Source organism: Ornithorhynchus anatinus, chromosome 5 (genome assembly GCF_004115215.2).
Source record: "Ornithorhynchus anatinus isolate Pmale09 chromosome 5, mOrnAna1.pri.v4, whole genome shotgun sequence".
In the NCBI taxonomy this organism is placed as follows: domain Eukaryota; kingdom Metazoa; phylum Chordata; class Mammalia; order Monotremata; family Ornithorhynchidae; genus Ornithorhynchus; species Ornithorhynchus anatinus.
The window spans coordinates 81,549,553-81,568,403 of record NC_041732.1 but is presented as its reverse complement, the minus strand read 5'-3'; the positions used below and the strand labels follow the sequence as shown (position 1 = coordinate 81,568,403).

Here is an 18,851-nt window from a genome sequence, read left to right as displayed (position 1 = left end):
CTGTCCCTGGCACAGCCCATGTGGGATGTGGGGTGGGGTAGGAGCCCTCCCCACTACCTTCCCCGCAGCTCCCCGCTCAATGCTACTGCCCAGCTGTGGGCAGTGCCAGCGGTTGAGCGTGTATCTGAGGGGAGGGTCAGGGGGAGCGCTTGGTGAGGGTGGCAGGGAGCAGGACTATCTCTGACCCTCCGGCTGGTGCCCACAGCCCCGTCCCAGGTGGTGGTGCTCCGCCAGGAGAGGACCGGCCAGAACAGCGTGACCCTGCTGTGGCAAGAGCCCGAGAGGCCCAACGGCATCATCCTGGAGTATGAGATCAAGTACTACGAGAAGGTGGGGGAGGGCAGGGGGTGGACAGAGACGGGCAGAGGGGCAGGCAGGAGTGGACAGGGAGGGCCGGAATGGGGCAGACAGGGAAGAGGTGGGGAGGGCTTGCACTGGCTGGCCTGGCCTGGTGCAGGCAAGGGGCGGGAAGGGGGATGGATGGGTCTGCCCCTCCGGGGGTCTGGCCGGGCAGCAGGGAGGTCGCTGTGGCCCGGGGGGGCTCTGGTGTCCTCTCGGTGAGACGGTCCCTGCCGGCCCACCAGGACAAGGAGATGCAGAGCTACTCCACCCTCAAGGCCAAGACCACCAGCGCCACGGTCGCCGGCCTGAAGCCGGCCACGCACTACGTGTTTCAGGTGCGGGCCCGCACGTCTGCCGGCTGTGGGCGGTTCAGCCAGACGGTGGAGGTGCAGACCGGGAAGCCCAGTGAGTGGTGCAGAAGGGGCCCTGGGAGGGTGGGGCGGTACAGAGAGAAACCAGGCCTGAAGGTGGGGGTGCCCGAGAGGGGCCTGGTGATGGCCCACAGCAGGTGGGTTGGAGAACAGCAGTCAGTCCGTCAGTCACTCACATTTATTGAGAGTCGATTGTGTGCAGAGCAGAGCACTGTACTAAGCACTTGGGAGAGTACAATACAACAATAAACAGGCACATTCCCTGCCCACGGTCAGCTTACAATCTAGACGGTGAGAAGAAGAGAGGAAGTCGGAGAGGAGTTGGGGGAGGAGATGGAGGAGAAAGGACAGGGAGTCAGGAGAGAAAGGCCCTGCCCTCTCTACCTCCACCATTCAAACTGCATTGATGGCCATATGGGTCCAGCCCTAAACTGGATGACTCCTCCTCCTCCTTCCCCTTCCCTTTTCTGCCTTCTCCTCCTCCTTCTCCTCCCTCACCTCCTTCTCTTTTCCCCCCTCCCACCACATCTCATCATAGCCATAATTGAGACTTCCCCCCCTCACCACCCCAGCCTAAAGGAGACCCTAGTGGTTCCTTAGCCATCTTGGACAGGAGGACGAAACACCGAATTCTGGGAAGTCTAGTCACATCGCTCTGCAGCCCCCGATGCCCCACCCATTGGCCTGGGCTACCACTATATGGCACCCTGAGCTTCTCTCCCATATCCAGATTTCTCCTGTGGGAGTGGGGTCAAGGGGGTCAAGGTGCAACCATCACATACACACAGAGACACACATACTCTCTTACTTGCTATAGGTAGAATGTTCTGTATCTACCACCTCTGTTGCATTGTACTCTCCCAAGTCCTTAGTATGCTGTTCTGCTCACAGTAAGCACTCAGTAAATATGAGTGATTAATTGATTGATTGATTAGGGTAAGCAGGTGCTAGGAGGGAAAACAGGAACTGGAGGAGAAAGGGAATTTGAATTAATCAATCCATGGTATTTACTGAGTGTGTGTGCAGATCACTCTTTGAAGCTCGTGGGAGAGCACGGTAGAGGTAGAAGACATGCCCCCTTCCCTTAAGGAGCTGACAGCCTAGCCAGTCTGTTATGTGCCTTTGTGCCTGCTGTTCACAGCCTGGACCCCAGAGAAGGAGCCAGAGAGGTAGGGAGCAGGCGTTTCAACTTTGGGGAGTTCCCCTAGCTCCCCAGGCCTAGCAGAGGGGAAATGCAGGAAATTGCCCAGCCCAGTCAGTGGGGGCACATCACTCCAGGTTGCATCAGTGACCAGGACAGTCAATGGCGTGGCTCCCGGGCCAGATGGCCGGGTGAAGAGGGGGCTCAGGCTTAGGCCCCTCTTCTCCCGCAGCGGGACTGCGCTACGACACCCGCACCATCGTCTGGATCTGCCTGACCCTCATCACCGGCCTCGTCCTCCTGCTGCTGCTGCTCATCTGTAAGAAGAGGTAGGAGGAGGCTTGGGCGCTCCTGGCCCGGCAGTTGCCGGGGGGTCCCCGGGCCCCGCTGTCCGCCCACCCCATCCCCCACCCTCTGCTTCTCCAGGTGGGCCACTGGGGGTGAGCCAGCGGAAGCGGGGAGGGGGAGACTGGGGCCTGAAGAAACGATTCAGGGGCCTTGCAAGAGCCATCCCCCTCCCACTGCCCTGTCGCCACCTCCCCTTCCCCCAACAGGAGCCTCCTCCTGACCGCTTTCTCTCCTGGCCACTGTGTCCCCTGGGAGAAGCAGTGTGGCCTAGTGGAAAGAGCACAAGCCTGGGGAGTCAGAGGACCTGGGTTCTAATACTGGCTCTGCCAGTTCCTTGCTGTTTGACCTTGGACATCTCACTTCACTTCTCTGTGCCTCAGTTACCTCAACAGTAAAATGTGGATTAAATCCTCCTCCCTCTGATTTATACCCTAAGCCCCATGTGGGGCGGGAACAGGATCTAACCTGAAAAACTTGTATCTATCCCAGCACAGTGCTAGACACATAGTAAACCTTAACAAATACTATTATTAAAAACCTAGGACCCCAGATAATAATAATAATAATAATGATAAATTATGGCATTTTTAAGCAACGTACTAAGTGATGGGGTAGATAGAAGCAAATCGGTTGGACGCGGTCCCTGTCCCACATGTGGTTCACAGTCTTAATCCCCATTTTACGGATGACATAACTGAAACACAGAGAAGTCAAGTGATTTGCCCAAGGTCACACAGCAGACAGGTGGCAGACTGGGATTAGAACCCAGGTCCTTCTGACTCCCAGGCCTCTGCTTTAGCCACCGGGCTGTGCTAACCTAGATTCATTCAATAGTATTTATTGAGCACTTACTATGTGCAGAGCACTGTACTAAGTGCTTGGAATGTACAAATCGGCAACAGATAGAGACAGTCCCTGCCCACTGACGGGCTTAGATCTGAGTGCGCATAGTGCTTGACACATAGCACTTAAATTCAAAAAAAAGGAGCCTCCTCCTGAGCACCTTGTCCCCAGGGTAGCTTCTCCTCTGGGCCTTCTCCCATGGCCTCCATCCCCCACTTTTTCCACCCTATCCCCTGCCTTTCCTGGCTCTCCATGCCTTTTCCTACTCTCCCAGATTTCCTTGGCTCCCCTAACCTTTCCCAGCTGCTCCCGCCTTTCCTGGCCCCTCTACTATTCACAATCTCCCCACCTTCCCTGCCCCTCCTTTTTCTGACAACCCCCCACCCCCCAAACACACACACATCTTCTCTGACCCTGTCACCTGGATTTAAAGCCCATCATCTTGTAGATTGAACCAGGCACATGTGGAATTGCCACAGAGCTCCTTCTCTCTTGCCTGGGCTGGGTTTGGTGTTGTCTTGCTGGGAGGAAGAGGGATGGATAAGACGAGCTTCAACATCCTTCCAGCTCTAGGACTCTATGAATTTGACTCAGGTCATCATGTTAATGGGCCAAAATGCATATTTTGAGGCCCGTCGGTTGCACTGTAGCAGAAAGGGCATAGATCAGACAAGACCCTACTGCCTCTCCCCCATCCTTCTAGAAGTGGCTAGGCGAAGCAGCACGGCCTAGTAGAAAGACCACAGGCTTGGGAGTCAGAAGAACTGGGTTCTGATCCCAGCTCTGACAATTTCTTCCTATGTGATCTTGGGCAGCTCACTTAAGCCCTCTGTGCCTCAGTTTCCTCAGATGCAAAATGAGGATTAAATCCTTCTCCCTCTGACTTTTTTTAAATGGTAGCGGTTAAGTGCTTACTAAGCGCCAGGCATTGTACTGAACACTGGGGTAGATACTAGGTTGTCAGGTTGGACACAGTCCCTGTCCCACATGGGGCTCACAGTCTTAATTCCCATTTTACAGATGAGGTAACTGAAGCACAGAGAGGTTAAATGACTTGCCCAAGGTCACACAGCAGACAAATGGCAGATCTGGGATTAAGCCTAGGTCCTTCTGATCCCAGGCCTGGGCTTTGTCCACTAGGCAATGCTGCTTCCAACTTAGACTATGAGCCTTAGGTGGGACAGGACTAAGTCCAATCTGTCTAACCCAGTGCTTAGAACAGTGCTAGACACATAGTAAGTGATTAACAAATATTATTTTTTAAAAAAACAAACCTGGGTCCCCAGATGCCAGTGCATTTGACATCCACCTTGAAGGTCAGGGTGGTGGGGGCCCCTCCTTCATATTCCTTCTCTCTTGCTGGTGTGGATTCCTGCCCGGGAAAAGGCCAGAGTGTCCACAGGAGAAGCCAGGAGGCAGTGGGAATGTTCATGGATTGGAGTCCCTGGAACTGGGTTTGAGTTTCTGGGGGCTGATGTGGAGGGAGAAGGAAGGGAGGGGGAATGGAGGGAGGGAGGATAGTCAGTCCTCCTGAAGCCCCTGGATGGGCCTGACTGACAGAGTGAGAGCTACCAGCCCCGTGCCATGCCCCATGTCTCCCAATAAATACCACTGATTGACTCATTGATTGATTGATTGCTTCATTCATTACCCTGTAGGCACTGTGGCTACAGCAAAGCCTTCCAGGACCCTGATGAGGAGAAGATGCACTATCAGCAGAACGGCCAGGGTGAGTGGAAAACTCAGGGAGAAGAGAGAGGGGGGGAAGGAGGGAGGAGGAAGGGACGGGTTCCGGGATGTACCCCGAGGGGAGGGGGCAAAAGCAGGCCAGTGAAGCACACTGTAGGGGAGAGGCAGCTGAGCCCAGCGAGACGGGTGTCCCCTCAGCTCCCAGAGAGCCCTGAGGGAGCCCCATCTCTTCCCCCCAACACACACCCACACGGTCACCCAATTCTACCCTGTTGGACTTCAGAGTGGGGGTTTCTGGTAGGCGCCCCCACCCTGAGCCCTAGTGATGGCCCATGTCCACCCCCAGGCCCTCCCCCGGCCCTCCTCCCTCTGCACGCCCCCCCAGGGAAGTGCTCGGAGCCCCAGTTCTACACGGACCCCCACACCTACGAGGACCCAAGCCGAACTCGCTGTGGTGTCACCCGGGAGATCGAGGCCTCCATGATCCGGATCGAGAGAATCATTGGCTCCGGTGAGCGGCACCAGGACTGGTCTGTGGAGAGCGGGGCTACGGGAGGCCCCACGGAATGGTGGGGTGGGTGCGTAAGCCGAAGGCCCCAGGCCCCAGGGAGCATGGTGGGGGTGGGGGCCGGGGGCCTGCGGGACCCGGTGGGCAGTGGAGCGTGTAGGGGCTGGGAGGCTGAGGGATCCAGTGGGTGTTAGGGGCAGGTGGTACGGGAGGTTGCAGGGTCCGGTGGGTGGTTGGAGGTGGGCAAGAGGGCAAGAGGGTGGGGAGGTGGGAGGAGGGAAGCCTTAGAGCCTGGTGGGTGATGCGGTAGGTGTGGTGGGGTAGGGGGGTGGGAAGCCTCAGGTCTTGGTGGGAGATGGGGGTGGGACGCTAGAGGCTGCAGGGTCTAGTGGGTGGTGGGGGTGGGGGGAGGGAAGCTGCAAGCCCTGGTGGGTGGTTGGGGCAGAAAGCCTCAAAGCCCGGTGAGCATTTGAAGCAGAGGCAGGAGGCCGCAGGGCTCAATGGGCAGAGGAGTTGATGGGAGTGGAAGGAGGAGGAGAAGGAGAAGGAGGCAGAGGCGGGCCCAGGGGGACCATGACAGTGGAGCTGCCAGCCAAAGATATTCAGGATTTTAATAACAAATCTTTCCTTTGAAAGGGAGTCATTTCAGATGCATGAAAGTATCTGTCAGGTCCTTGGGCAGGGAAAGCCAGGTGGGCTTGGGCAGACCAGTCCAAAGGGGTACAGCGGGAGGTGGTCTGGGGTGGGTCGAGCCTGATCTCCCCTGCAGGAGAGTCTGGAGAGGTCTGCTACGGCTGGCTCCAGCTGCCCGGCAGGCGGGAGGTGCCCGTGGCCATCAAGGCCCTGAAGGCCGGCTACTCTGAACGGCAGCGCCGAGACTTCCTGAGCGAAGCCTCCATCATGGGCCGCTTCGACCACCCCAACATCATACGGCTGGAGGGCGTTGTCACCCGCAGTAGGTGGCCGGGCTGAGCGGGGGCCTGCATGCTCTTGGGAGAGGGACAGCGGGGTGGGGAGGGGAAACCATTTGCTCTCAGAGCTGGAACACTGCCTGGGTGTGGGGTAAATACAAGAGAGTCAGATCGGACGCAGTTCACGTCCCACGTGTGGCTCACAGTCTTAATTCCCCTTTTACAAATGAGGTAATTGAGCCACAGAGAAGTTAAGTGACTTGCCCGAAGTCACATAAAAGAAAAATGCTGGAACAAGGGATTGGAACTGGATTCTCCTGACTCCCAGGCCCTTGCTCTATCCACTAGACCACAGTGCTTCTCATATTTTCAGCCTCCCAACATGCCTGGTAGTGACCCTCTCTGACTTTCAGAGCTTCTTCTGCCCCAATTTCACCTACGCCTCTTTGGGCATCCCCAGAATTCCAAAATCGTCGGGCCAGCTTCCGCTAGTCCCAGTAATGGCTGTGGTGGGTGGAAGCCCATCTTGGTCAGCCGCATAGGGGCACCTGGTTGAATGGGTGCTTCCAGGTACCCAGGGGGCTGAAAGTTGCACGGGGGCTGATGGTTGCATGGGACTCTGTCTGCAAGGAGACTGGCTTGTGTGAGGGGAAGGGAGGAAAGATTTTGTTCCCTAGGGTGGGAAGTTTTGGGGGATTTCTCCTGTGGCCTCCCCAGCAAGGCGTCTATCTCTGGCTCTCCAGGCCGCCTGGCCATGATTGTGACCGAGTACATGGAAAATGGCTCCTTGGATGCCTTCCTGCGCGTGAGTGGTCCCAGCACAAACAAGGGTTAGGGGGGTGGCTCAGGTGACAGGATAAACCTCTCCCACCAAGAGACCCAACCCCCAGGGGACCCACTCCCTCTGCCAACTGGCCAACTGGGCCCAGCCCCTGCCCTCTGCACATTTTACATGTTGACAAGGTAGATGGTTGTGCCACCCCATCTCCTGGCCCTGGCACTGGACTGGCTGCCTGCTGAAGCTCAGAAGTCATTGAATGCCCCCCATCGGTGGGGTTGGCCAATGGGCAGCTCGGTCCGCTGCCTGGTCAGCAGTCCAGACGTGGGGGCTGGGCCGGAGCGGAGCATCTTCCGGGGCTGGTGAGGGCGGGGGGAGCCCCCCCTTTCTTTTCCCGGGAGCCCGTTGTCCTGCCGGGATTCCAGAATCCCTGGCTCCCGGGCCTGGGGTCTAGGCCCATTCCCACCCCCTCTGCCCCCCGGGGTTCCCAGACTGCTGGCTCCCGAGGTTCCGGGGAGCCCGCTCAGGCTGGGTCGCTTCATCCCACAGACCCGTGATGGACAGTTCACCGTGGTGCAGCTGGCGTGCATGCTGAGGGGCGTGGCTGCCGGCATGCGCTACCTCTCCGACCTGGGCTACGTGCACCGGGATCTGGCCGCCCGCAACGTCCTGGTCAATGGCAACCTGGTCTGCAAAGTGTCCGACTTCGGCCTCGCGCGGGTCCTGGAGGACGACCCCGACGCCGCCTACACCACCTCGGTACGTCGCTCTCCGCCGCCCCCTCACTTCTCCAGGGGCCGCTGGGGTGCACAGAGGATAAGTGGTTAGGCCGAAGTGACCGGCAAGGAGGAGACTGGACTCCCAGGTCTTATCCTCAGTTCTGCCTTGGGCTTAGGTGACTCTGATTTTGAGGACATCTTTGCCCCGCCAACTCTCGGGCCAGGTTTAGTCATTCGTTCAATCGTGTTTATTGAGCGCTTACTGTGCAGAGCACTGTACTAAGCACTTGAGGGAGTACGATAGAATAACAGACACATTCCCTGCATTTAACAAGCTCGCTGCTGCCACGCTCTTGGCTGACACACCTGTGCTGTCAAACCCTTCAGCGCCATGTCATGCCACGCCTCTTTCCAGGGCCATGCCTGCTTTGCCATACCTCTCGCCGACACCCCCGATGCCACACTCCCTCTGCTACACACCGTGGCCTCTGCTGCCACTCCTCCTTGTGACACACAGTAATAATAATAATGTTGGTATTTGTTAAGCGCTTACTATGTGCAGAGCACCGTTCTAAGCGCTGGGGTGGACACAGGGGAGTCAGGTTGTCCCACGTGGGGCTCACAGTCTTAATCCCCATTTTACAGATGAGGGAACTGAGGCACAGAGAAGTTAAGTGACTCACCCACAGTCACACAGCTGACAAGTGGCAGAGCTGGGATTCGAACTCATGAGCCCTGACTCCAAAGCCCGTGCTCTTTCCACTGAGCCACGCTGCTTCCGTGCACAGTAGCCACGCTCCTGCTGCCATTATCTGCTGTGTGACCTTGGGCAAATAAATGTGTGCCAGGCATTATACTAAGACCCAGAGTGGATACGAGCAAATCGGGTTGGACACAGTCCCTGTCCCGCTGGGGCTCACAGTCTCAATCACCACTTTACAGATGAGGAAATGAGGCCCAGAGAAGTGAAGTGACATGCCCAAGGCCACGCAGCACACAAGTGGCAGAGTCAGGATTAGAACCCACGACCTCCTGATGCCCAGGCCCACGCTCTATCCACTATGCCATGCCGCTTCTCTCACTTCACCTCTCTGCCTCAGTAACCTCATCTGGAAAATGGGGATTAAGGCCGTGAGCCCCATGTGGAAGTGGACTGTCCATTCTGATCAGCTTATGTCTACCCCAGTGCTCAGTACAGTGCCTGGCACATAGTAAGTGCTTAACAAATGCTACTAAAAACAAAACCAAAAAAAAACCCCACGGTGGGCAAGCCCCCACTGCCACTCCTGGTGGACACACCCCCACAGGGTGCCTTCTAGGGATGTGGGCGCAGCGGGGCTGGTTCATCTCACAGGAGGCCGTGCTTGTGTCTGCTTATCCCGTGCCAGGGCGGGAAGATCCCCATCCGCTGGACGGCCCCCGAGGCCATCGCCTTCCGCAAATTCTCCTCGGCCAGCGACGTCTGGAGCTTCGGCGTGGTCATGTGGGAGGTGCTGGCCTACGGCGAGCGGCCCTATTGGAACATGAACAACAGGGATGTAAGCGGAGCCCCCTTCCCACGGGGCAGCGTCTTCTCCGCTCCATGGCCTGCGGCGAGGGACCAGGGGAATGAGTGGGGAGGATGGGAGACGAAGGGTTAGGTGATCTGGGGGCCGGGGAGTGGAGGGACCAGGGGAGCGATCAGGGAGCCGGAAGAGGAAGGACCAGGCCAACGGGTGAGGAGGCTGGGAGAGGAGGGGGAGACAGACCAGGGGAGCAATCAGGGAAGCTGTGGAAGGAGGTGGGAAGATAGGTCTCTCCCCGCGCCCCTCACAACCCCGTCTCCCAGGTCATCAACTCGGTGGAGGAGGGGTACCGGCTGCCAGCCCCCATGGGCTGCCCCAAGGCACTGCACCAGCTGATGCTGGACTGCTGGCACAAGGACCGGAGCCAGCGCCCCCGCTTCCAGCACATCATCGGTGTCCTCGACCAACTCATCCGCAGCCCCGAGAACCTCAGGGTCACCGCCACGGTCAACCGGTACCTCCCTCCACCCCCACCCCGCCCCGAGCCCCGAGCCCACGGTTCCTCCTCGGCTCCAGCTCCATCCCAGTCCTCCCTCTGCCCGAGCCTCCAATTCCTCCCACTCCCTGGCTTCTGCACCCGCCCAACCCCAACTCTCACCCCTGTCCCACTCCAGCCCCGGGTTCCCTCTGGCATCCCAGATTGAGCTGGCATCCCAGGCTTCCTTCCAGTCTGGAAGAGACCCTTCCTCTGGGTCTGGGGGGTGGGGTTCAGGGGTCTGAAGGCCAGGCCGGGGCAGCCAGAGGGCTCTGTCAGGGATGCCCTGGCTCCTGCCCCCAGGGAAGCGGCCTAACACTTGTCCCGACTTCCCCGAGATGCCCCCTGCCCCAGGACCATGCCTGGGCCAACGGATGTTGGAGGGGGCGGGAAGGAGGTGGAAGAGCTGTGGGGACACAAGGACTTGGGCTCTTGCCAGCTATGCTTCTGCTGACCCGGGTTCTGTCTTTGGCCTTTATTGTATCTCGCCCTTGGCCTTACCTACATCCTGCCCGGACCCTGATCGCTCTGCTGTGGGCCCTGTCCATATCCTGCCTTTGACCCCGTCCGCGTCCTGCCCATTTTCCCTCGGCCCCGCCTGCTTCCCAGGTGCCCCCCGCCGGCCCTTGCCCGCAGCTGCTTTGACCTGCGCAGCGGCGTGACGGTGGACGATTGGCTGGACTCCATCCGCATGGGCCGCTACCGAGAGCACTTCGCGGTGGCCGGATACTCTTCCCTGGCCATGGTCCTACAGATGACCGCCGAGTGAGTCTCGTCCTCCCAGATCTGGCCCCCACCACCTCCTTCCCACTCCTGCACAGCTCAGCCCATGCTGTCCCGTTTCCGGACACATAGCGTGAGTGGCCAGCCGTCCCCTCCCTCGACATCCTCCTGGTCCGGGGGACCAAGTACTGATCACAGGCTTGAGCTCTGGAGTCCACCCCACCCAGCTCGCCCCAGCCAGCCCACACAACTCAACCCGCCCCCACCCAGCCTACAGTAATAATAATAATTATGGTATTTATTAAGCACTTATGTGCCAAGCACTGTTCTAAGCACTGGGGTAGATATAAGGTAATCAGGTTGTCCCACGTGGGGCTCACAGTCTTAATCCCCATTTGACAGATGAGGTAACTGAGGCACAGAGAAGTTAAGTGACTTCCCCAAGGGCACACGGCAGACAAGTGGAGGAGCCAGGATTAGAACCCACGTCCTCTGACACCCACGCCTGTGCTCTTGCCACTAGACCATGCTGCGTCTCGTACCCAGCCCGCACCACCCAGCCCCGCCCCCACCCCATGGAACCACCCAGCCCACAGCACTCAGCCCACCCCCATTCAGGCCACACTACCCAGCCCGCCTCCACCCAGCCTATCCCCACCTAGAACATGCCACCCAGCCCGCCCCACTCAGGCCACAGCCCAGCAGAGGGGGGCATTTGAGGGCAGGAGAGGAGCAGAGGGGAGGCTGCCTCCTAGCTGCTCCAAGGGGAGCGTGTCCTGAGGGCAGCGGGGTGATTCCTGGGACCACGAGCTCGGGAGTTGCCCCTCCCTCACCCCAGTACTGATATGTGCCCCAGCTGGGAACCAGGAGGAAATTCACCTATGCACGACTGCCCAAGAATGAAGAGAGGGTCAAACCCATCACCAGCCAGCAGACGCCCCCATCCTATTACCTGTTCATATCCGCCGGGTCCCAGAAGGACCCAGATGGGCCCAGCAGCAGTGAGGGTGGAATGTGCCCAGTTTGGGATCCCTAACCGAAGTGCTAGACTACCCGTTCGGAGGACCAAGCACGAGGGCTCTTTTAGGGAGCGAGAATTCGATTCAGTTAGATTAGAGAAGAGTGGGATCAGAGCTCATTTAATTACTCAAGAATGTTGGGAATTGTTTAGGGACCATTGTGGGTTGGCTGCTATTCCCCAGCTCCACCGAGGACCAGAAGGGAGAGTCCCTGGGAAGAAATGCTTGTTAGATTTTCGGAAGAATTTCCCAACCGGAAAGATTGTGACCAAAGGAGTCAGTGGGCCAGATCTCCTACTCTGGAGAGCTCTGTCTGGCAGAGGCTCCCCCGATCACCCGAGGCCCTCCCTGGGAGACTCGTGCCTATCCCCCCAGCCTGGCGACAGGCTCGGAGGAGGGGCTGGGCCAGGGCCATTCACACATCTCCTCGGTCCCTCAGGGATGTCCGTGGCCTGGGGATCACCCTCCTGGGACACCAGAAGAAGATCCTGAGCAGCGTCCAGACCCTGAGAACTCAGCTGCCCAGCACTAACGGCCCACGCAGACATCTCTAGCCAGCGGCCCCCGACCCCCACCAAGCCCCATCTGCTACTCCGGACCGGGCCGAACCTGAAACGGAGCCGGACCCCAGAGCTGCCTCTCCTGGGTCCCTCTGGGGCAGTTGCCCACAGCAGGGCCGGGGAGGGTCAGGGTCATCCCCCAAGGGGGAACAACCTGGGGGGGTCCTCCAGCCTTGGACCAAAGCGGTGCCGGCCCTCAGAGCCATCCTGGCCGGTGTCATGGACCAAGTGAGGCCCTGGCCTAGGCATTTGCTGGGGAAGCCCGGGCTATCACCGGAGACCGCTGGGTGGCCCTGGATCCGGCTCATCTCACTCACTCACTGCCACCCCCTCCAGCCCCTCCCCGTGGCTGGGGTGAGAGTGCAGCGGCGCAGGATCTGGGGCTTCCTCAGGAACGGCTCACAGTCTGCACAGATGACCAGCCTATGGCCACCCATGTGTATATGTATGTGTGTGTGTGTGCGCGCGTGTGCGTGTACCTGCATATGGCATTCAGACGTATGTGTGCTAGAGGGGGCTGTTGTGTGAATTGTGTGCATGTGTGCTAGAGGGGGCTGTAAGTGTGAATTGTGCACATGCACACTCCTGTGCACTCGAGTGAGTGAATATGCATGTGTGTGCATTTACGCGCATGTGTGCCCTTGTACTTGGGAGAAGATGGCCCTTAGTCTGAGCAGGTGTCTGCCATGTATGTTTACATGCATGAACATGTGTGCCATTGACCTGGCCATGTACATCTGCTTGAATGTGGGGCTCTGTGTGTGTGTGTGTGTGTGTGTGTGTGTGTGTGCATGTGCGCGGGCCTGGGTGTTGTCCCACAGGGTTTGACTGTGAGGAGAACCGCTGCTGCTGCCCCCTCCACCGCAGAGCTGAGGAGCCAGTCAAAGTAGGGGTTGCATTTCCGAAATTCACCAGCACCAACCCCCTCTGATCCCTGCCCTGGGTTGCTGCCAGGGGTCCAGGGAGCCCCAACCTCAGGTTAGCTCACTGCAGTGGGCCAGGCCAAAAGGAAGAGAGAAGTGGGGGAGGAGGAGGAAGAGGAGACGGGCAACAGCGCTCCTGCCCCCCACTTCCCGGGCAGGGCCGGGTGGGCCCAGGGATCTGGGGCCAAGGCGCCTTCACCCAGCCCAGCTGCCTGCCATGCCTTCCACTCCCAGGACTCCATCATAAGACTTGAACGGGCCAACAGGGTAATTAGCATCAACGTTCTGGACATCCTCATCTTCTTCCTCGCCGTAGCTCTTGGACAGAAATGGCATCGGGGTAATAGTGGGGCTCCCTCGGCCGGCACCCTCTCCCTCTGGCTGGGGTCCGGATGGGCACCCCTTCTTATGCACCAGCCCCGAATTTGGCCTTCACTCTCCCGGGAGCCGGGCCCTGAAGGCGGACCGGTTCCGCAGGAGCCGGGCTCTGCCGTTGAAGCAGCTGTGCCGCTAGGCCTCAGAGGCCGCTCCCAAACAGGGCCGGATGAAAGCAGAGCCAAGGTGGGTTCTTTCTGTCATCGCCAGGGCTCTGGGAGGGGCCCGGTGCAACCCCAGCCCCAGCCCGGGGTGACACAGCAGGCAGGATGGGGGCAGAGCTGGCCCCTGTCTCCAAACTCGGCCCTTCCCAGCCTGGTTCCTGCTGGGTCTTTTCTACCCCGTTTGAGAGTATTTTACGGATTCCTGACTTTAGACAATGCAAAAATGGTCTTCAAAGCACAGAAATGTCCCCAAGGGAGGAAAACTTTCCAAGGGCACATTTAGCAGGTGTGTATGTTGGGGTGGGGGATGTCTGTGTGGGGGTCCCAGCTCTTCTGTAATCAGGCGCCCTGTCCCTGCACCCCATCCCTCAGCCTGGAGGTTAGCTGGGGACTGGGCTGGCTGAGGTCAGGGTGGTGGACAGACTCTCTCCTCCATCCAGCAGAGGGTCCACAACGTCTCACCAGCATCGGGTAACAGGGGGCGGGCAGGGGACAGGGTGGGGGGTGGGGTTCAAGCCAATTTTCCCGACTGCAATAATTCTGGCTCAACTCACCCCTTAAATCATTGTGCTTTAGTTTTCTACACCTCTCTCTCTCTCCCCTCCCCGCTCCCCACCCATCTCTATATATTATATTACTATGTACCCACACTGCTCTTCCTTCCTATGGAAGTTGGAAACCAGGACCAGGCTCTCCCTGTGGCTGTGAAAGACACTCCCCTGGCTGCTTCCTCTATCCCAGCCCCGGTCCAGCTAAAGGGCGTCAAACTTCAGTTAAGCAGTGGCCAAGAACGGTCAGCGGTGGTGGCTTGTTGTGGGTGTTTAGAGAGCACTGCAGCTCCGGGGGCCCTGGGGGAGGAGCCAAGGTCTCCCCCTTCCCCTTCGCCAAGTTCCTGGTCTGCACCTTTCCCAGGACAATAAAATCTGTCTCCCTCTTCTCTGTCTCGCTCTGTCAATGACTTCTCAGCCAAAGGCACCGCTTCCCTTCCTCCCTCCCTGCCAATGGAGCAGCCTCTTCCAGTCAGTCAGTCAATCATATTTATTGAGTGCTTACTGTGTGTAGAGCACTGTACTAGGCACTTGGGAGAATGCAATATAATAATGAACAGACATGCTCCCTACCCACAAGAGCTTACAGTCTAGAGGAGGACTAGACTGGTCCACGCTCCACGGTCCCAACCCTTCCCTGTATGCTCAGGTTGGCTGGGAAGCAGCGGACACCCAGCCCAGAGCAGGGAAGACCAGTCTGGACTTCGCCTTCAACCCCCAAGATCGCTCTGGGCTGGGTCTGGCAGAGGCTGTGGGACCCTGGAGCGAGGCATGGTCTGTGTCAACTGGCAGTGCTGCTCTGGGGCCGTACTCTCCTGCTTGACCTTCACAGGATGGTTCTTAGCCAAGAGGGCTGCTTCTTTAAACCCCCAAACCAGGCCACCCCAGAAGGAGGGGGTGGTGTGAATTCTGGGCTGCCTCCTGGAGGGCCAGCCAAAAGCCCCTGGTCCATCACCCAGGTCATTTGCCTCTTCCTGGCCTTCATGGTCAGCCAAAGTTGCTGGTCCCTGGGCAGGTGAGGGAGGGTGGAAAGAAAGGCAGAGAACCTTCCTGTTGGGTCAGTCTACAGCAGGAGAGCAGCAAAGCAAGTAATAATAATAATGATGATATTCATTCAGTGCTTACTATGTGTCAAGAACTGCTCTAAATTCTGGGGGAGATACAAGCCAATCTTGTCCCTCATGAGCTTCACAATCTTCATCCCCATTTTACAGATGAAGGAACTGAGGCACAGAGAATTTAAGTGACTCACCCAAGGTCACAAAGCAGACAAGTGGTGGAACTGGGATTAAAAGAGCCCGGGCTTGATAGTTAGAGGTCATGGGTTGGAATCCCAGCTCTGCCCCTTGTCAGCTGTGTGACTGTGGGCAAGTCACTTCACTTCTCTGTGCCTCAGTTACCTCATCTGTAAAATGGGGATTAAGACTGTGAGCCTCACGTGGGACAATCTGATTACCCTGTATCTACCCCAGCGCTTAGAACAGTGCCCTGCACATAGTAAGCACTTTACAAATGACAACATTATTATTATTATTCAGTCAATCGTATTTATTGAGCGCTTACTATGTGCAGTGCACTGTACTAAGCGTTCGGAATGTACAATTCAGAAACAGATAGAGATAATGCCTGCCCAACCACGGGCTCACAATCTAAGGCCATGCTGCTGCTTGGGAAAACTTCCAAACAGATTAGACTTGGCTTATAGCCCTTCTGCTTTGGCCAGCTCTATCTTCAAGCCAACATGCATGGGCTGGGATTCCTCCTTTTTGGTGCCATCGAGCTGGGTCACCTTGAGACGGCTTGTGAAGAAGACAAGGCAGCTGGTCCGTGGTGCCCCTTCCTGAGGGATCCTGAGAGTCTGCATGACTGACAGCCAGTGGCTGGGGTTCTGCCATGGTCCTCTCTCCATACGGCCTCTAGTCGATTGCTATTTTGGTGATTTTTCTCAGGAGGACTGCTCAGAGCAACAGCAAGGGTGGGGCACTGAGAATCAGGGCTGGGGAAGGACAGTCTGAGACAGCCTACCAGTCAAACCAAAGGCCCTGGCATCTGGATTCCTACAGCAGCTTGGTGGCAGGATAATCAGGGTCCTCAAATGGTGGGCAGGTTTATTCTTACTGGCTCTGGGCTGACTTTGATCTGGGTGGAAATGGAGGCATCTCCTCAAAAATGAACTTAGGGAAGACAAGCTGACCCAGTGTGCATGGGATATCAGCCTTCCTGTAGCTCATGAATGTAAGATTAATTGCCAGGAGCTCTTTTTTTAATGGTATTTTTAAAGCAATTACTATATGCCAGGAACTGCTCTAGTTGCTGGGGTAGATACCAGGTATTCAGGTTGGACACACTCCCTGTCCCACATGGGGCTCACAGTCTTAATCCCCATTTTACAGATGAGGGAACTGAGGCACAGAGAAGTGAAGAGACCTGCCCAAGGTCTCACAGCAGACAAGTGGCAGAGCTGGGATTAAAGCCCAGGTCCCTCTGACTCCCAGCCCCGTGCTCTACGCATTAAGCCATGCTGCTTCCCTGGGTCTTATGGGCCTTCCGTCTCCTTGCCACCTGACCCAAGCCCAAGGGACTGGTTGTCCTCCACACCTCAAAGAGAGACCACTCCCCTGCCCTCCCCCACTCCCACTACTGAGCAACTGGACCGACTCTTTCCTCCTCTGCTTTCATCCCATGTCCCTCTCAGCCTTGATCTCTCAGTTCCAGTTTTTGTTCAGCCTTGCCTGAGACCTCTCCACTCCACCCCCATCTCATCCACCCCCACCCCTGTGGCTCTGAATTCTCTCCAGCTGACAACCTCCTGCAGACTTTGTTCAATAGTTGTCTTCACTCCAGCCAGGTTCCCATCTACCTCTGTTCGTTCAGACCCCCACAGTTCCAACTGCACCTACATCTGCACCCTCAGGCTAACACTGGTGAGGCAGTGGGGCAGGCAGGCAAGGGTCTGAATGGTTAAGGCCCACCTGGGGGTCTGGTCCAGGTCGTCTCATAAATCCTTTTCAATTCTCAACTTCTCTGGTTTCCACCTATCCCGTCCCTCTTCCCCCTTCCTTCCTCCCTTTTGTGGTCCACTAATAATATCAGTGGCATTTGTTAAGCACTTGTTTCAAGCTAAGTACTGGGGTAGTTACAACATAATCAGATCAGACACGGTCTAAGTTGGTGGGAGAATAGATAATAATAATAATATTAGTAGTAATAATGGTATTCATTTAGTGTTTACTATGTGCAAGGCTCTGTACTAAGCGCTGGTGTGAATACAAGAAAATCAGGTTGGACACAGTCCCTCACCCTAATGGGGTTGACAGTCTAAATCTCCTTTTTACAGATGAGCTAACTGAGGCACAGAGAAGTAAAGCTATTTACTCCCAGTTTTATAGATGAGGAAACTGAGGCACAGAGGAGTAAAGAGACTTGTCCAAAGGCACGCAGTCAGGCAAGCAGTGGAGCCGAGATTAGGACCTGGGCCTTCTGACTCCCAAGAATAGCGCTCGTTCCACCCGACTACTTCCCCCTCTGTCCCCTTGGCCTCTTCTCCCCTCCTCTGCTTCCCCCTTCCCCTCGAAGACAGGAGACAGGTCTCCGTTAGCAGACATGTTCTCTAGCCCCCAGTACCCAAAGGCAAGACTCCTCATTAGAATTCCTTTATTTCTCTCACATCCTGCGCTGGTGAGGAAGGGTCAGCTGCACTTGTGAAATTTTCAATTCTCGTAGGTTTTGAATTTACATGTTTTCCTGTGTTGGAGCTGGAGGAGGATTATGAATAAAAGATTAAATTTGGGGAGCTCCTCTCATTTAAGAGAAATGTGAGGAGCATTTAGAGCTGAGAGATTAGAGACAAACATTCCTTTCTGAATACAAAAAAAAATGGCGATCAGCAAACTTCAAATGGAAAATAAACAAGCCCAAGAGAGGAGAGAGATCCTTAGCTGAAGGGGAGGGCAGGAGGGGCTGGCAGACAGGACAGAGAGCTGATACTGAAGTCCTCTGGGAAGGGAAGTCTTCAGGTTTGGGGCAGGAGATGGGCAGACAATAAAGATTGAGGGAAAGGGAAAGAGACCAAGAAGCTGATGGCAGCTTCACCCCTGCTGCTGTCTGTCCTGGGTGGGAAGCATCAAATCCCCTGCCTCTGGAGACCCTGCTCACTGTACTACCAGCCCTACCCTACCGCCAGCCTATCCCCCTCCCTCTCCCTCCTCTTCTCTAGAGTGATTGCTCCCAAAGCTGATCTGGTTCTCAGAGTCCTCTCTGCCCTGAGCTTTTCTCCTGGACTTTCTCAGGACAGAGGTCTCTGGATTCTTGGGAGGTAATGTGTCTAGTCCCCAAGCTCCAGGGCCCCTGTGAAAGGGAAGTGGATCTGATTGGAGGGTCTTTGGGGCAACCATGGCCTCAGGCTGGCTGGCTGCCACTAGGAGGGTGGACAGTCCTGGATGGACAGGACAGACCTGTGGCTTGGGGTGGGGATAACAATGATCGTGGCACTTGTTATACACTTTTTATGTGTCCAGAATAGTACTAAACACTGGGGTTGATACATGACAATCAGACCCCACGTGGGGGTTTATGGTCTAAGTAGGAAGGAGAACAGGTTTTGAATCCTCATTTTGGGGATGCGGGAACTGAGGCACAGAGAAGTAAAGGGATTTGCCTAAGGTCACACAGCAGAGCCTATATTAGAATCCAGGTCCTCTGACTCCCATGCTCTTTCCACTGGGCCATCATCTATTTACTGAATGGAGCTGGTATTTCATAGTCTCATTCTCTCCTAGGGTGGGGTGAGGAGCTAATTTGTTCATCCTTCTGCCTCCAAATAGACTGCACCTGACAGGACTTTTCACCC

The 18,851-nt window shown here is 56.7% G+C and overlaps 1 protein-coding gene across 2 annotated transcripts in view; it reads left to right on the top strand.

The window, feature by feature from the left end:
• EPHA8 (EPH receptor A8) overlaps positions 1-14,391 on the top strand; it is a 53,061-nt gene extending 38,670 nt beyond the window's left edge. The window contains exons 6-17 of one of the 2 annotated variants that reach the window (XM_029066503.1): positions 206-330; positions 585-747; positions 2,087-2,183; positions 4,704-4,774; positions 5,081-5,245; positions 6,012-6,197; positions 6,897-6,958; positions 7,481-7,690; positions 9,039-9,188; positions 9,479-9,669; positions 10,300-10,455; positions 11,872-14,391. In XM_029066503.1, coding sequence (XP_028922336.1) covers positions 206-330; positions 585-747; positions 2,087-2,183; positions 4,704-4,774; positions 5,081-5,245; positions 6,012-6,197; positions 6,897-6,958; positions 7,481-7,690; positions 9,039-9,188; positions 9,479-9,669; positions 10,300-10,455; positions 11,872-11,986 — 1,691 coding nt within the window. In that variant the 3' untranslated portion in view covers positions 11,987-14,391. Of the gene's footprint in view, positions 1-205; positions 331-584; positions 748-2,086; positions 2,184-4,703; positions 4,775-5,080; positions 5,246-6,011; positions 6,198-6,896; positions 6,959-7,480; positions 7,691-9,038; positions 9,189-9,478; positions 9,670-10,299; positions 10,456-11,871 lie in introns of those variants that run through there. The other variant, XM_029066504.1, reaches the window with a different exon arrangement.
• The last annotated feature ends 4,460 nt before the right edge of the window (positions 14,392-18,851 follow it).